Source organism: Lissotriton vulgaris, chromosome 4_1, assembly GCF_964263255.1.
Source record: "Lissotriton vulgaris chromosome 4_1, aLisVul1.2, whole genome shotgun sequence".
NCBI classification, from domain to species: domain Eukaryota; kingdom Metazoa; phylum Chordata; class Amphibia; order Caudata; family Salamandridae; genus Lissotriton; species Lissotriton vulgaris.
Window position 1 is genome coordinate 1,849,235,063 of NC_141691.1, and position 19,071 is coordinate 1,849,254,133.

The following is a 19,071-nucleotide window of genomic DNA, read 5'->3' on the forward strand; positions in this document are numbered from 1 at the left end:
TGGCAAAAGCGTTTCCACTTCAACTTATAGGTTTTTATAGTTGATGGAGCCCTGGCCTGAGCGAGGATGTTACGACACTCCTGAGGGATGCTTAGATGTGCAAATTCACAGTGCTCAGGTTCCAGGCTGACAAGCTCAGGGAAGAGGGGTCCGGATGGTAGATTTGACCCCTGTTCATGGAGAGAAGATCCATTCGAGGATGAAGAAGAATGGGTGTGCATTGAGACAGGAGTAACAGCTCTGAGAACCACGCCTGTCGTGGCCACCTGGGAGCAATCAGAAGGATTCGGCAGGGCTCTCTCCGCATTTTCCAAAGTACGCGAGGCACTAGAGGGATTGGAGGAAAAGCGTAGGCGAAGAGATTCGACCAATCCATCAGAAGGGCATTGCCTTGGGACCCTTTGTGGGGATGCCAGCTTGCGTAAACGGGGCATTTGCGGTTCTCTGGAGTCGCAAAGAGGTCGATTGCAGGGACTCCCCAACGGTGAAAGACCATGTCGAGTGTTGGCTGGTGGAGTTCCCACTCGTGGTTGGATGATCGGGATCTGCTTAGGGAATCCGCCAGGAGGTTGGACAACCCCGGAAGATGCACTGCAGTGATTTGGATTTGATGATTGATGGACCAGTCCCAAATCGCCTCCGCCAGGCGGGATAACACCGGAGACTTCGTTCCGCCCTGCTTGTTTATATAATGCATGCAGGTCGTGTTGTCCGTTTGTATGAGAACTGACTCTCCCTGCAGCACTGGTTGAAATGATTTCAGGGCCAGAAAGATAGCCATCAGTTCCAACTTGTTGATGTGCCAGGTCCTTTGATGGAAAGTCCATTTCCCTTTCACGGACAGGTCTTGGAGATGAGCTCCCCAGCCCTCCAGGGAGGCATCCGTCGTCAGTGTTAGATCTGGGGTATTGGACAGAAAAGACGTGCCTGCTGCTAGCTGGTGTGGTTGTGCCCACCATCTGAGCGCCTTCTTCATGGGAATGGTGATGGAGACCTGATCGTTGAAGGAACCGGTGACCTGACGCCACTGCTTGTCCAGAGCCTGCTGGATAGGTCGTGCTCGTAGTCGGCAATGAGGGACAAGAGCTATGCATGACGAAGCCATCCCCAAAAAAGACTTCAACAAACGGACTGAAACGCACTTCTTTGCGAGAAGTAGCGAAACTAGCCGGAGGATCCTCTGTTGACGTTCCCGGGAGACAAATGCTTTGGCTAGTTTGGTGTCCAGCGTTGCTCCTAGGAAATCTTTGCAAGTTGTTGGCTGCAATTGAGATTTCTCCAGATTGATGGACAGACCCAAGGAACGGAATACTGTCTGGCAGATTGCAGTATGATGTAGAAGTTGTGCGCGGGATTGAGATTTCAGAAGGCAGTCGTCGAGATATGGGAATATCTGGATGCCCTGAAGACGAAGAAAAGCCATGACCGGAGCCAACATTTTTGTAAAGACTCGGGGGGCTGAACGAAGGCCAAATGGAAGGACCCTGAATTGGAAATGAAGGTGCCCCACCTTGAAGCGCAGGAACTTGCGATGAGCCGCTAGAATTGGGACATGGAAATAGGCGTCCCGGAGATCGATGGTAGTCATGAAATCTCCGACTGAGAGCAAACGCAAGATCTCTGTAAGCGTGAGCATACGGAAGGTCTGGTCCTTGAGATAATGATTGAGTGCTCTCAAGTCCAGTATTGGTCTCCATTCTCCGTTCTTTTTGATGACGAGGAAAAAACGGGAATAAAACCCCTTCCCTCTCTGCGACTTTGGCACAACTTCCACCGCACCCTTTTGAAGGAGAAGGCGAACCTGATGAAATAGTTCTTTGAGGTGCGGAGGTGGTGGTCCGGAAGGTGGCGTTGGAGGAGGAACCTCGACAAATTCCAATGCATGGCCTCTCTTCACAATGTCGAGCGCCCAACGGTCCGTAGTAATGGAGGACCATTGAGAACCAAACAGAGAGATTTGACCTCCAATTCTTCGTTCGACAGAGGAGTCATTGACGTTTGTTGGATTGACCTCTGAAATTAGACTTCCCTCTGTAAGTTCTGGCAGGCTGCTGACGGGAAGACTGCTGGCGGTTACCGGTGTAACGCTGGTTACCCTGGTTGAAGGACCGGTATTGACTGCTTCCTCCACGAAAAGTGGACGTAGTGCCACGTCCTCGAGCACCCCGAAAGGGCTGCTTCTTAAACTGAAGGGTACCCAAAGCACGTGCAGTGTCCGTGTCCTTTTTAATGGATTGTAGCGCTTCATCAATATGCGCTCCAAATAATGACTCGCCGTCATATGGCATATCTAGGATTCGTGCCTGAACTTCCTGCCGAAACGAAGTCGAGCGTAACCAACCCTGGCGACGCAGAACGGCCGCTCCAGCGAGCTGGCGAAAACCGGTGCAGGCTACATCCACTGCACAATCTATAAGTTCTTCTGCCGTCCTCTCTCCTTCTTGCAGAATTTTCTGTGCTTCTGCCTTGGAAGCATCTGGGAGTAACGCTATGTAGGCGGCCATGTCAGCCCAAGCCTGACGATCATAACGGCCTAGAATGGCCATTGCGTTAGCTACTCGAACTGTTGTAGAGGACATGGAGGAAAATTTTCGCCCAATAGCATCCAGGCGACGGCCCTCACGGTCCGGAGGAGCAGTGATCGTAGACGCCGGATTCTTTGAACCCCGGTGAGCCGCCTGCGTGACGACAGAGTCGGGTTTAGGTTGACCTGTAAGGCATGCTGGAGATCCAATAGGAGCTTTGTATTTCTTTTCTAACCTTGGCAGCTGTGCTGGTAAAGAGTTTGGCGTCTTCATTATTTTCTCTCCTTCAGACCAGATAAAATCTATAATCGGGACTGTGTGAATCTGTTTCAAGGGCTGGTTTTTGAAATCGTATAGGAAACAATCTTCCTCTCTGTGTGCCCGTGGCAATTTGAATCGCTGTGCTGCCCTATCCATTAACTGGTGGAAGCCCGCGATGTCTACTGGAGGAGAATCCGCTGCAGGCACCTGAGAAGGAGATGGTGTTTGAGCACGATAGTCATCCCACTCCGCCAAATGTTCGTCACCTTCCTCATCTACTTCAGAAACTTCACCATCTTCACGCTCTGGAGGATTCTCGTCATCATCATCCTCTGGGATAGATGGTAGTGTGAACACGAACTGATGTAGTTCGGTGAACAGTTACAGGCGACGCTGGTTGAGGAGGAGCCAGAACTGGGTTAGAAACTGGATTCATCACTGATGCGACCGTTGTAACCTGTGGCGTTGGTGGGAAACGCCGATTATAGTCTTCCAACATACTTTGGAGGTTAGATATCATGGAGATAGGCAACATAGCAGTTGGAATCTGAGTGTGAGTTGTTTGATGTTGGCCATAAACATCTTCCTCGTCGTTACTGAACTCTTGGCACTTAATATTTAGATCCGAAAGACTGTGAGCTTGGCCATCAGAGTCTTGATCAGAATCAGTCGCAAACAGCAGAGATGGAGGATTAATCATCTCTTGCTCTGTAAGAGTCTCGAACTGTGGTTTGTTGGACTGCAAGGGCAAAAGAGGCATTGTCGCAAAAGAAGAGGCCGGCGTCGAAATAGTGTCCTGCGTACGCGTCGACGGCATGACATCAATTGACTTCTGCGATGGGATCGACTTGGATGCCATCGTCGACGAGGAGACCGTCGACGGAGCAGTCTTCAACGGTATCGATGGAGTCATCGTCGACGGAACCTTCACTTTCAATGTCTTCGTCGACGGAGTCATCGTCGACGGAGTCATCGTCGACGGAGTCATCGTCGACGGAGCGGTCGTCGACGGAGTCATCGTCGACGGAACGGTCGTCGACGGAGCAGATGGAACAGGTCCCTTCGTCGACGGGATAGCCGTCGACGGGATAGCCGTCGACGGTGCGCTCGTCGACAAGAGCGTAGACGGAGTCAAAGCCTTCACACTTCTAGTCGACGACGACCGGGTCGTCGACGAGTGAGGTTTTTTCGTCGATGAAGATGAAATAGGAATCACAGAAGACACAGTCTTAGAGCTGAGAACCACTCTCATCGACGATGAAGATGTCGACGCTAAAGTCGACGACGATCCAGAGGCCATCGTCGTTGTGACTGTCGTCGTCGATCTGGAACCAGAGACAGCCATTCTCGTCGACGGAGTAGAAACTCCCGTCGTCGACGGCAAATCCGTTTTCCTCACAGAAAAACTGGGTCTTGAAGCAGAAGGAGCCTGAGAGCGGTGTCTCGTGGGCCCAGACGTGGTAGGCAAAGGTGAAGACACCGCAGGGGTCATTGTGAGGGAAACTTTCCTCTTTTTAAGAAATGGTGAAGGCACCTCCTGCACACTACCACGTTTAGAAGCTGCTTGAGAACGGCCTGACCCAAGACTTTCAGCGTCAGAAAGTACATTATCTTTGTCTTTAAGCCTCTGAAGCCAGACAAGTAAACGGCCTTCTCTGTCCTTTTGAGTTTTCTCTGAGAATTTTCTACAGAGTTTACAGGTACCCACTTCATGGTCCGGGTAAAGGCAGTAAATACACTTACTGTGTGGGTCATCATGAAATAATCTCAGCTTTCCACATGAGGAACAAGCCCTGAAGAGAGACTTCTTACTTGAAGACATTTTGGAAGAAACTGGAACACTTGAAGAAGAAACTGAGCAGAGCTCAGGGAGACTCCCTTACACACGACGTGCGGTAGAAAATCTGAGGGCTTGAGCTCTGAGGAGAAGGTTCTAGAGGGCTGCTGGCGCCTGATTGGCTGCAGTTTGGACTAACATAATGACAAGGATAGGCTGCATTGGAACTTCTTCTTCCCCATGCATTCCTATGTGGAAACTCTGGGTTAGGTACCAGATGGTTATTGTATGCATTTTTTGGGTTTTTCCTTGTTATATATTTATATATTTATTGTATATTATTATATATTTAGCATTTATTGCTATTTTATTTACCGTGGGACTCCCACTCCGACGACGGGGAATATTCAAGCATGTGAATCTATGAAAGACACCCCAATACTGGAGAAGGAAGGCTTTTGAGCCTATTTGGAGGCAATTGGTGGATGCATTTTCATTGATTAACAGAAATTTGCTTTTTAAAACACAGTTTAGTACCAGAAGGGGGGAAGAGTACTTAAACAACCACCATCTGGTCTTGGAAGTAGATGAAAAAGATGAAGAAGATGATTTTGTCAATACAGTAATAAAGCTACTAGATCATTATTTCACGAAAAGAATACATGAAGTAGAACTGCCTAATGGATCAACTGACGCTTTTGTGAAGGGATTGAGGGTTTTAGCTGTCAAATGTAATTATGACACTTAACACGATCAAATGATACATTAGACTAACAATTCAAAACTTCAAGAAAAGTTACTCTTTAACAGAAGAGCTATTGATTTTGCACATCAATTTGAAGAAATGAAACTTGGCAAGATGCAGTTGATTCACAATTGTGCAGAAATTGGGTAATTTATTAAACAAGAAGTTCTTAGTAAAAGCATGGGTGCGAGTCCAATATACTATCTAACAAGATACTGGTCAAGACTTCTAAGAAATTGTATTTCATATCTGGTTTACCTGGACACACATCCAGTGATAAATCTTGTCCAGTGATTGGTTAGATATATAGATATTGTTAAGTAAATGGTCACTATGCAAGATTGTGTAAGAACAAACCGATATATAGAAGAGTGCAGGCTCCAATAAGGTGAGTTCTGCTGGACATCTAAGGGAAGTGAAGCAAGATATAGAAGGTTTCAGAAGAATTTATTTGATAAATATATAAAGTTAATGAGAAGAAGAAGGATGCACCATTTTGTTCGTTTGTTCGGCAACTTTTGTGGTGTAACTGCATGTTTAATAGGAAACGTCTCAACACACTCAAATCGGGACATATGCATGCTTTGTCTCTGAACAATAAGGTGCTGTCCTTTATTTATATATTTCAGCTCTCCTGCAAACTTTGGTGGAGGCGGTTGCTTACTCACTCTTGTGACCCATCTCCAGCACTTCTTTCATCGGAGAGTCGGCTCGCGCTACTGTCTCTGGCCTTTGTTCGTCCTACAGAGCCTGGCGCATCACATAGGAGCTGTCAAGAAATACACTGGCACGTCATTGCATGTGCGTGTCTGTCTCTTTATTGCTGGGGCCAGCTCATGTTTGTTCACATTGTCAAGACAACCGTCACTCAGGGAGTGACATCAAGCAGATGCGCCTGAGCTTCCAGGTCGTCCAGGCAGCGAGCATGCCCGTTTTGTTCTCTACGCTACTGCAAACTCAAGGCAGATTAGGCGGTGAGATGCACACCTTGCAAATTGCTTTTGGACTTTGCTTACAGCTGCAATTTATTTCTCATGGTGATATGCACACCATTTTTGCATATCATTTTGCGTGCCACCAAGCATGCAGGTTATTTGAGGGTTCCTTTTGCAAAGGTCTCCATGCGGTGATATGCAACCTTTCTAGAAAACATCTCTGCATGTCATTTCTGGATTATTTTTTCGATCGCTGAGAATCCTTTTTCTCATATTTTCCACATGCAGGTGCACCAGCGGGCTGTGCATACCATTTAAGCATAACATAATGAACATTTTACATGTTGACTTTTTGTTTACTGCTTACATGTTGTGCTCATGATTGCATCTTTGATATTTAGAGATTTTGTTTTTATGCCTGGATGATTTTCCTTTTAGGGGGATTTCAGGTGCGAATCACACGCTTGGACGGTGCACCACTTTTTAGTCTCAGGTGTGGTAGTCGCACACCGGTCCTGTTATTTTGCCATAGGTTCACATTTTGGCATTCAAGTGCTATTTTACTCGTGACAATGCAGAATGTTACTCCTCCACCTTTCTGTTTGACCAGTCCTGGAGAGCCACCTACTAGGTGGGTTAATAGGAAAAAGGTCTTCATGCATTGCGCATGTATGTGTGTGGCGTCTCACGGAGTGCCAAGAGGAAGACTTCCTTGTTGCAGCATTGCTTGGGACCTGATGGACAAGAGGTCTTCTAAAATTTGCCTGGCTTAACTGGTACTGAATCGGATAACCTAAATGAATTTGAGATATGTTTAGCTAATTTGGATAAGCACCACCTTGCGTATTATCAAGAAACAAACAAATTGGTGAGGGTCCAAGGGCTAGATTACCGACCCACGCAGACACATGCCCTAATAATATTTATTCAAAACAAAGAAATGTCTGTGGGTCAAAAAAGGAATAACGGTTCAACTGTGTATCCTAAAGTGTAGCACAACTGAAGAAAACCACTCGGTATTGTTCATCTTGATTTGTTTGTCTGTCACAAAAACATCCAGTGGCAGACTACACTTTCTCCTGGGTTAGGAGAGCCCAGATGATGTACAGGGCGGTACCGAGTGGGAACTGATGGGCACTTTTTCCTACTCAAAGAATTTAGTGCTGTTTGTTGCACATTTGCAATAGTAATTTATTTGGTTTTCTTCGGTTGTGCTACACTTTAGGATACACAGTTGAATACAGTTGCGTATTATGTCATGGACTACTGTCAAGTTTGAAGGCTTACTGGAAGAGTGAATATGTGATCAGTTTATGTTAGGTTAATGTAACAGAGAAGATAAAAGTAGACCTTTATGCAGAAGGACAATTCTAAATTAGATGAGGTACTGGTTGACAAGCGTATCGAACATCCTCTGGCCTATCTACAAGTACCGAAGAAGGGTAATGATGTAGTTTGTCCTGAGAAGGTCCACAAAATGTTGGGAAATTATTCAGAAAAAATTAGGCAATTCCTGCTCTGTTGACAACAGGAAGGTGTTTACAGGGAAGTGCTTTCGGTGTGGAAGCAGCAAACACCTGGCAAATAAGTCTTGAGCCGCCTTTTTGGTTTTAAGTGTCACAGTTGTGGCAAAACCGGTCACTTGGCTAAGTACTGCAAATCATCTAAAAAAACAAATGCGTGAAGCAGGTGGGGTTTGATGAGAGTAGTGACTGTGAATATGACAAATTGCACTGTGGTGAGGAAGTGCGGCAAACTGATCACCACAAAAACAAAGGACCCATTCATAATGTGTTAGTCAATGGTCAGTAAGATCTTTCCGGTCCTGAAAATTTTTTATTTAGGGAAACTTGATGGGAAAGTTCAGTTGCTGAGGCCCGACAATAAAGCCTATAGCTCATGGTGGTCAGCCAAGAAAACCTAGAACATTTTAGGGGAGAGCTGGAGTATAAAGGCTGTTTAACTGTGGGGAATGTTTACATGTAATCAAGGAGATAGCAGCATAAGTTTGGTCAATCAAAGTGATCTTGAAATTTTGCTTGAGCCAAGTGGCAAACCCCTCAATATTCTAAAAGTGGTGCAGACGCCAAAATCTGAGGTGGGCTTTCACGTTGCAGGGAGAGAGAATGATGCTGTGAATGCATCTTTGCGCAGTGAGTTTGGAGATGTCTTTAGTGATACATTGGGTTGTCTCAGTGACTACACACAGAAGAGTGTACTCAAAGATGGGGTTGTACCAGTGTCCTGCATCCTGCGTGATGCAATGGTTTCTGAGCTCTATAAGTTGAGGAGTGAGGGCATCATAGTTTCAACAGAGGCGACTGAATGGCCTGCACCTGTTCTCGCATGCAAAGTTTCTGGCCTGATAAGGATCTGTGGAGATTTAAGGGGCCTAAATAAGAAAGTTGTTGCTAATAAGTATCCGCTTCATAACATTGCGTAAATGCTTGGGTTGCTCAATGATGCAGCTGTGTTTTTTCAACCCTGTACTTCAGAGCGGCATAGCATCACATAAATTAGATGAGGACTCCATGAATCTTACCTCTTTTATTACTTCCTTTGGCATGTTCCAATTCATGAGGCTACCCTTTGAACTAAACTCGACGCCCTCCGTGTTTCAGAGGGCCATGGAAGACGTCTTGGGTGGTGTTCTTGGGGTGAAGATTTAGCAAGATGGCATCTTAGTTTTTGGCACAACTCAAGGGGGGACATGACAACAGGGCCAAGCAGGCGTTGAGTAGGTTAAAAGAGATGGGCCTTACCATGACGGAGAATAAGAGCTTACAAAGGATGGCGTCACTGATGAACTTCCAACTCCTAATTATAGAGACAACATTGTCACCTTTGTGGGTATGGCAGAGTATTATAATGAGTTTGTGCCAGGGCTTGCTAGTTGCACCTGAACCTTGAGAACACTCTTGAAGAAGGTTGTCAAATTTGCTTGGGGTGATCGCTGCATTTCAAGATGTCAAGAATGCTCTACACAATGCACCCGCGGGGCAAAGTTATGATACCAGAAGGCAATCCATCCTGGTTACGGATGCCAGAGCCAAAGGGTTAGGTTAAGTCTTGAAACAAGTCAATGAGGAAAGGGAAAAACAATGTTTCTCTATAGGGCTTGCCCTGAAAATCACTATTCTGTGATTGAGAAGGAAGCTCTTTGGATCTACTGGGCTATCAGGAAGCTCAAGAAGTTCATCTGGGGTGGGAACCGCTGTGGTCAGGTCTGATCACAAACCCCTAAAAGAGATATTCTCTAAGAAGGGTTTGGATGACACTTCCACTCACATTTGTAAGTAGGTGGTTGTGTTACAGGAGTATGACTTCAGGGTAGACTATATTCCAGGGACTGAGAACTAGGTGGCAGACTGTTTGTAATGGCTTGTGTCTGCTCAAACAGAGGGGGAGGTTGATCCAAAGGGAGACCTGTGGGGCTTCGAGGACAGTAAGGGTTTGTGAAGCTACTGAACAGGTGATCATTGAAGAAGTTTGGAAAGAGTTGTAGTGGAGACGTGGCATTACAGGGGATTACGAAGCAGATGTTAAGTGCCTGGCCTTGTAAGAAAGTTATGTGCGAGGATGTTCCGAAGTATTGGAATGTAGGTGATGAACTTTCTGTAAAGGATGGCCTCCTCTGGAGGCGCACGCAATTAGTGCCTCCAAAGCAAGAGCAGGAAAGATCGTCCAGTTTGGGCACCAAGGGATAACCAAAACTAACAAAAGAATTAGATTGTAATTCTGGTGCCCTGGGACTGACGTGCAAGTTTAGAGAGCTGTATGTGATTGTTTGCAGTGCGTCTCTACTGACAAGGTGTGGAAGACCAGGGTTTAACCTTTGGTTGTGAGAGGAAGACCTGTGAAAGCCTGGCAGGAAGTGGCTCTGGATATATTGGGTTCGGTGACATGTAAGGCTGGGAAGTATTAGGTTTTAGTCTTGATTGGCATTTATCCAAGTTGGCCAGAGATTCGCGCTCCTCATGGAAAATGACTGAATTCCCTGATGATAATTTCAAAAGGGAAGGTAAACCTGATGGCATATTGATAGATAATGCCATCCAGTTGATTTCCAAGTAAATGGAAGCTTTCTTGCCTGAGTGTGGTATCAGACACAAACAGTGTTCTCTCTATCACTCCTGAACTAACAGAATGGTGGGAGGTTAAACAGGGCCTTGAAGGAGTCTACACAAATAGCAAAGTTTCATAACAGAGACTGGAGGTTGTTGAAAGGGAGTACCTGTATCAACTCACTGCCCATGCCATCACTAACAAGATGCTGTTGGAGTTGTTTAGTGGTCAAGAACCTGGAGTGAAGTGTAAAGATGTGGGCGAAAACTCAAACACAAGTTAATGGGAGGTGGTTCATGATGAGAAGGTGGAAAAGCACAAACTAAACTTTGATGCGAGACACACTGTTTCTTCCACCAAGGCAAAGGTAGGAGATTTGGTGAGGTTGAGGCTTCTTCAAAAAGGGAGCTCTTCCAAATTTTCTGTGCCTTTCAAAGTGATTTAATTATTTCACAACACTGTCAAATTAAGTGATAATCATACATTGATTGTGAGCAGGGTGGCGGTTGTTGTAAAGGGCCCTTAAAGATCTTGTGGGTATAGGGAGTGAGAAGAATATCTCTTCTGATTTAAGAAGTGGGTGTGTGACGTTTCGTCCCAAACACTTGTAAGATTTTGTTTGAAGTATGTCACCATATTGGCGCTCTCTTAAACTCTTGATAGCTACTGTTCTTTGAGGAACACACAAATTTCATTTCTAACTTTAAGTGCTTTGATCCCTACTTAATGCTTTGTAGAGTGTTCTTCGCCTTCGTTGACATATCTATTGCATTGTTTTATTAGTATATATCATGCTTTTGTTTTGTTATGGATTGTAATGTTAATGTTCCAATACTTATCTATTGTTGTCAAGCTTAATAGGGGTAAGGTGTGTGGTATGCTGTCTATGTAGGTTGAGGGCAGAATGTTAACCTTAGAACGTAGAGTACTAAACTAGAATGTTGGGCTGAGTTGGAATTGCATGGTTGTTACTATCGAACAGCCACTGAGGATGTGGCATTTCCGGTGTACCTGTAGTCCCAATAAATCATATAACCTACATGATGTCTGCGGATCATCTTTTCCACATTATGACAACAAACCAACATATGCCCTAGGACACTACTAAAACAATGGTGTACAAGGGAAATACTATTGAAACAAAGAAATGTTGCCAAAGAAGGATCATGATTATTGGGATGGCCACATCAGACGGATCTTATTATAACCCTTAATCTAAATCACCCCGATATGTGCTGGGATACGATGATTGAATACTGAAGTTCATGTCAACAAGGTTTTAGAAAGAGAAGAGTTGTTTACAAAGGTATTGTCTTCAAAGCTGGGTCTGTTAAAGAATTTTGCCTATAAAATTATTCTTAAAGATGTAGCTGCTGCATACATAAACAAAGTTAGAACTGGGCCACTGTATTTCCTTCTGTGGATTTATGTAGTGCATATCTTCGGATTGCATTCTATTTTGATTCCAGTATGCTCATTATACCAGAACAGATTTTTGCTATAAAAGGATGCCATTTGGGCTAATTTCACCCTCCATCATGTTCCAAAGAACTGTGCACAAAATTGTTTAGGGGCGTCAAAAAGGTAATATACTTCCAAGATGACATATCAGTTATTGGTAAAACAAATAAAGAACATACTGAAACTCTTTTTAAAGTGTTAACAATGTTGGAAAATAATAAACTGACATCAATGAAAGATAAATGCAAATTCGAAATAGCATCTGTAGATTATTTTGCCCACAGCAAGCGGGAAATGGTATTACCCTAAAATGTAGATGTGTTCAAGCCACCAAAAAAGCTCCAGAACCAAAGGACAAATATCAGCATGAGTTTTAGCTGAGTACTATGCCAACCAGATTGCCCTGTTCTCGGATAGAATAAATACGAGAGATCTAATGAAACAATAATTAAAAATGTATATGGAATAATGCATCTAGGTCTGAATTTGACAATATAAAAAGAACTACTGATAGGGCTCCAGCATTTATACTATTTGATACCAAGTGTTATTCAATGATGGAGATGCCAGCAATGTAGCCTTAGGCAAGATATCATTACAAAACCAGAATAGGAAAGTGACAACTACAGCTTATGCATCCAGACTATTGAGAGGTGCAGAACTGAGCTACTCTACATTAAAAAAGGAGACATTAGCTTGTTGGTGGAGTACAGAGTACTTTAGGAAATATGTTTATGGAACAAGGTTCAGAGTAAGGATTGATTATTATTTATTTGTAGAGCTGTTCACAACGAAGATGTAGGAAAGCAACATCCGGCATGGCTAAACAGCAATAAAAATGACAGGAGTTACACTTTCATGTGGAATATATACACAGAGCCAGCAAAGAGCTGGTACTGCGTATCATGTCTTCCTGTCAATGAACCAAACAATGTTAGAATTGAAGATTCAGACTTAGAAAGGGTAGTATCAAAGTATATAGTGGGTTCATCACAGAGGCAGAATGGAAGAAGCGTGCATTAGAACACAGAGATCCAGATGGGTTTAGAGTACATGAGAACAAAATGGCTCAACAAAATATTTTTTTTACCTGGAAAAGACGGTGTGCTAATGCGAGGTCAAGAGTTGGTTGTTATGGAAGGTTTGAGGCAAACCATATTGAGCATGGCCCATGAAGGGCATCCAGGCATGAGCAGCATGAAAAGGAAAGTAAGGTGTGACTTTTGGCGGCCTAGTGTAGACAGAAATAATGAAGACATGGTGAGGTCTTGAATTGAGTGTGCTAAGAATGACAAATCAGATAGTGTATTATATTAAGTTGCCATTGTCCAGAGCAGGGAGGATTGAGGAAAAATCTCATTGAATATTGCTTATCCAATGTGCTTATCTAAGAGCCAGATATTTTGAATAATTTTGATCAAACAACTGTTTAAACAGCCAAAACTAAAAATTGCGAGTCAGCTCACATTGAAAAACATTATGGTTTTTGTGAAAGACGAATTTGAAAGAGTGTTTCCTAATAAGTGTTGTGACTGATAACAGAGTGCAATTAACGCTAGTGGCAATGAAAATGTTTCTGTCAAGCCAAGGCATTGAGCATTTTTGCACTTTTGTATGCAATCCCTAGAGTAACATCATTGTGGAAAGGTGGATAAAGGTAATAAAAGAAAGCATGGTGGCAGTGTGTAATTTGAAACAGATGTGGATGATTGATATTGTGGGTGGAACAGATTGTGACAGTTCATGATAAGTCAATGGTTAGAGAAGCTGCATCAGTCTCGGCAAGGTGAGTTAACTCAATCAGGAAAACCTGCTGCAATAAAAGAAGCCATGGTAAACAAGCATTGGCATAGCCAATAGGTCTCGCTTTTTGGGACCGTATAAGTATTTAGTTATGCAGCATAATATCCTTGGTGCAATAACATGAACTGTTGCATGGCTAAAAACTTATAAGGTCCCAAAGGCGAGACCTATTGGCTATGCCAATACTTGTTTTTAGAGGCCTTGCATGCAGTTTTAAATCTAGGCTGGTAAGAAAGGTGCCAACCCGAGGGGCAAGGTCTAGAGAGAAATAAGATAGTAAGAGAGGTGATTTATAATGAGATAGCACAAATAGAAAGGTGAAGCACAGAATGGCAGGTCAGGTAAACAAAGTAGCGAGGCAGGTAGTGCCGGTGGGATGAAAAATAGAAAGATATGAGAAGTAGAGAGAAAAGAGGTGAAGATGAGGTTGAGAGATGAGGCTAATACAGAGTAAGGTCGAGGGAGAAGTAGAGAATGGTGAAATAGGGAGAGAGATACAGAGGAAAGACAGATGTATTAAACTAGCAAGACATTGGAAGCAGAGAGAGTGAACGGAAACAGTGAAGGAGATAGAAAGAGATGAAAGCAAAGGGAGAGATAGATGGAGTGGAAGAGGTAGAGAGCGTTGTAGAGAGAAAGAAATAAAATAATGGGAAAGGTGAGGGAAAGAGGACATTAATAAAAAGAGACATAGAAGGCCAATAGGTGAGGTAAGAGAGAGGCCAATGCAAGCAAGCACTCAGGATGTCGTAAACCAATGTGTGTTTCCCAAATTATAACGCAAGCAGAAAACTCATGGCTGTGCAAACATCATGCTTGACTCAGACAGACCACCTGCAGCAAGGGTAATAAACAATGCAGCCACCTTGCATAGGTGGAACAACCAGAACAGGTAATAATGCAGGTGAGCACCAAGCAAGATAAGCAGATATGCAACACCATGAAGGGTTTTAAAAGCCCACTAGCCATCCAATGCACATGAATACATTTATTTTGTGTACAACTAAACAATTTGTTGCAGCTGGGCTCATAGATCGGAAGAGTAGACAGGACATCCCTTGCAGGTGAGCACAAGCATTCCCTGGCAACGAACACATGCACTAGGAGCATGGACAAACCATCCCAACAGGCAAGCACCATAACAGTTTAACTAGGAGTTGGTAAAGCACAACTATGCACCCGTCAGGTTCTCAAGGCGCTGGGTCGCCCCCTCATGTGAGCTAAACGATAGGTACAGACAGGCAATGCCCATGCGAATTGTGAGTTTGTGCATCATGTCTGGGGCTTGTGTGGGTATTCACATACAGCATGTAACCGTTGGATCAAAGTAAGATCGCCCACAAGGATGGAGATCAGAGCAAGCACAATGTAGATGAATGAAAAATCTTTATGTGAGAAGTTCAGTGGGCAACATCCTTTACAACGCAACTTTTACTACTCAGTGCTTTTACATCGCAACTTTTACAACGCAAAACATTACAACGCATTGCGCTGGGGGACGCTCTAGGATAGGGAATAGATTTAATTTACTATCCAACACCTTCCCTACTATCCACGGAGACTGGAGTTGGAATAGTAAATTAAACTATTCACTATCCAGCACCCCTCAACACTATGCGTTGTAAAGGCATGCGTTGTAAAACTTGCGATGTAAAAGCATGCGATGTAAAAGCAAGCGTTGTGATGTCATACATCCCAGTTCAGTACAACCATTGCAATTAATAAAATAGGTTAAGAGGACGACAAATGTAAGTCAATTGATCCAGGTATTTGTTTCAATCATAAAAGCAGATTAGAACTAGAATTATAAAGTCCATGACATCGACGAAAAAAATTCTTACGCGGCTAAAAACTAAAAACACATACAATAACAATATCAAAGCAAGCACAATGTAGGAATAGCGCAGTCACACCTCACGCAGTATGCGCACAAATAAAATGTACAGACAACTCTCGCAGACATGTGGGATGTAAACACCTAACAGCATGAACATGTGAGAGGCCAACTAAGAGAGCATGTGCAGGAAAGAGCACCACAATGATCCTGAATGAGTCACTCTGAGCAGCCCTTACATGTAGCCAAGTAAGGGAGGAGACAGTCACCTGCAGGCTGTGCCAGTATGCAGGGAGATCACAGATCCGTCATATTTTGCAGGCGAACATTTGTAAACACAATACAGTAATTCCAGATGAACATCAAGCATTGGAAGATAACAGAGACAGGCCCTTCCAGGCAAGGATCACTAAGGATGACACAGATCATGCTTTACAGGTATGTATTGCACATCCGGAATACCACGGCCTGCCAAGTGGGTAATGGACAACACACTGAGCACTCGATTGGGCCACAAATTGCTTCCCCCTTTAAAAGTATGACAGCGGGTTTCAGCCTTGTGGGAATCACTATAGCTGACTAGCCACTGCTAGCACGTGCATGAGAGAGGGAGGCACACATGCAGCCTCGCTGGGCAGTGTATGAGCTTCACAGCTCGCTCTTTCCCAGCTGCCAAAGCAGCATAAATAGAGATCATGTCTGTAAACGCTGGGAGGGAGCACAAACAGAGTACCCCAGCTGTGCAAGAGCAGCCTGCGCTAAGGGAGGCGTCTGCGTGGAGGCGCGCAGAGCTCGGGCATGCCCTCACCGCAGGAGGGGAAGGAGAGGGAGGGTACGCAAAGGAAAGGGAGGGTACACATGGAGCGGTGACGGGAGTCTAAATACAACGGTGACAGTGAGGGCAGCAACTGATACCACAGGGTGGCAAATACTTGCAGCCACCAGACTCTCGTTTGTTATTTTGCGCAACTGAACATAGGGAAAAAACAATCCGTGCACATCACGATTGCAGAGCTTTATTTCGAACATACTACCAGGCGTGGTTGCATGGGTAAGTACACCACAGCGTGAAGGGAGGTGGGTAAGAAGTACAGCAAGCATCCAGAGGGAACACACAGGGAACAGAAGGCGACGGGGAGGATGACTAAGAAGTGAAGGGGCAGGCCGCACAGCCCTGAAAGTGACGCGGCCGCAAAAGTGAAAGTGAATGAGCCATGACGAGAGAGGAAAGCCAGATGGCGCCTCTGCTCGTAACTGTGCGTAACCGTGCACTCTAGGCCACACAAAAAGCTGTGGTCGGCTTTTTAAAGCCCACACACTGAATGTCTTGCTAGAGCACCGCATGCGCTGGCTCAGGCGAGACTTAAAAAGGAAGACTTGTAAAAGCTGGATCTTCTAAGATTTCTGATCCAATGAGAGTAGTAAGAAAGGGTAAACAGGTGGTTAAAGTAACACATGGTAATGTGCGGAGCATGAGTAAAGTTGTGAAGCTACTGCAATGTTTACAAGTTAAAGGAGTTGGGTCCAAGACAACGTAATGCAATTTGTTCAAATACATTTGTTAAATGACAGCCTCTAATTTGTTCACGATATCAACCTTCTTGAAACTAAAAATTATCAAATGCATTAAAGAAAGTTCCTACAGTGATAATTATATGGCAACGTTTTACTCTTGCTATTTCACTGCATCAGATCTTTGGGTCATAGCACTATACACAGTGCTGATAAGTGTATTTAGTACTATACATTCTGTTGATTAATGTTTTTTATGTCATGCCTGTTTATAGCAATATACTTTAAGTTGTTAACCAAAGGGAATATGTGGCATTCCCTGTGGAATCTCAACCCATGCTTATTGGGAATTCTACTTTGAGATCCCAGAGAAGGTTTTTTGATCCAGGCTTCTCTAATGGGTAGTTGCTTTAACCTTTACCACAAATAAACTACACAAAGTCGGATATCTCATAGAATGCTACACACAGCCTTGCTTTAATTTGTCAATGTTGGTTGTACTGGACAATTTCTTATTCTGAACAATATAAACAAGTGTATACTTAGGGTCCTATTAATACACAGAAGGCCAACCAGATGCAAAGTAACTTGCAAATTGTTCACAGGTGCATTTCATTTGCAGACTTTTTTGTACAATACAAACAAAACTTACTGGTTGACCTCCCCACCATCTGTGATTCAATTTCTCTCTCCCTCTAAGGCTGAAGTTGGCATCAAACACAGGGTCGTGCATTGAATTGCCAACAATTCCATGTGACTCGGGATATAACCCCTTTATAAAGAAAGAAAATATGAATCAACAAAATATTCAAATAAGCAATTTGTTTCTCTAATACACATAGTGCCCAGGCCCAAAATATAGGACTATCATTCTCACAGTAGCTCCATATTGCTTTTAAAATATATAAGAACATGTCATTTTAGAATTCTTACTGTTGCCAGGGTATACAAATTAGGGAATGTCTTTGTTGGGTACACTGGTCTCATATAAGGTGAATGTGTTCCACAAGATCCTAAAAGTGAGAGAGCAAAATAAGTTTAGATACATATTCATGTATAATTACAAGAACTCTTACCATGTTTTAACTGAATGGCAGTAACTTATTTTAGTTGCTTATTTTATTAAATGCTTATAACGTTGTAATTGTGATTAGTATGCTGTATACAAAACAGATGTTAGTTTACAATGGAATTTAAACCAACTTCCCTTTAACAGTTAGATGAGCAAATGAAACCAAGTATCACTTCTAATGGATTACATCTAGGTTCCAACTAACCCAAGAATACAAAATAAAAGACAAGTAAAAATGGAAGATCTTCCAGCATTTGAAGAAGATGGTCCACCCCTGATCAAGAGCAACTGCCCATTGGGGCATATCAGAGCCCATCTGGAAACCATGGATATAATACTATAGAGGTAGAAGACATGACAACATCACATGCCTTGGAACTGTGATATTTTACTCTAAAGAACCCACTTGAAGTTTAAAGAAAATGCTTAAAAAACAAATATAAGAAAACACTTAAACGTTGAAGCAGATGCCAGGCGAGTGCAAAATAACAAGGAAATGCATAGGAGACTCCACTGCTTTATGTGTTGTTGCTTAAATGACCATGTTATTACAAGTGACACTACTTCATAATGATCAGTTCTGTGCTAGCTCAGAAGTTATGTGATGCACACAAAAAACCTTATCTCTTGCAAGTGCTTAAGAATTGAGCAGGTTTTGGTGGCCCCAGCACATCATCTTCGATAAAAACACTAGTCCAAGGAAGTAGGTACTACTGACAAAAGCTGCTTTAAAAAGACGAATATAAGGAAATTTTGCTAAGAAGTTGGGATGATATATTCCATAAGCACTCAAGAGCAATGCTGTGCTGGTGAAGACTAACAAACACTGTAGATGCTAAACTTAGATTTGACTTGCCTCACTATCACCTGAACTAATTGATGGATGTTTGAAAGATAGAATAGGCTCCCTCTCAAAACTCTGTGGAAATTGGAAAATTCAACCGCCTTTCACATCCACATTGAAGAAATATTAAGCAAGTCAGCTGCGCTTGTTGCCACTCCATTCTCTGAAGGATGGAAGTAATGATCATTTGCATCTAGGATACACTATGTTCTGAAGGTAGAATGTTGGATCATGGAC

At 43.5% G+C, this 19,071-nt stretch overlaps 1 protein-coding gene across 10 annotated transcripts in view; it reads right to left on the bottom strand.

The window, feature by feature from the left end:
• Positions 1-19,071, bottom strand: part of ENPP2 (ectonucleotide pyrophosphatase/phosphodiesterase 2) — a 947,534-nt gene that overhangs the window by 281,829 nt on the left and 646,634 nt on the right. For all 10 annotated transcript variants that reach the window (XM_086966157.1, XM_086966156.1, XM_086966152.1 and 7 more), the window contains exons 7-8: positions 17,852-17,931; positions 17,571-17,690 (exon numbers count right to left, since the gene is read on the bottom strand). In XM_086966157.1, coding sequence (XP_086822283.1) covers positions 17,571-17,690; positions 17,852-17,931 — 200 coding nt within the window. The remainder of the gene's footprint in view (positions 1-17,570; positions 17,691-17,851; positions 17,932-19,071) is intronic.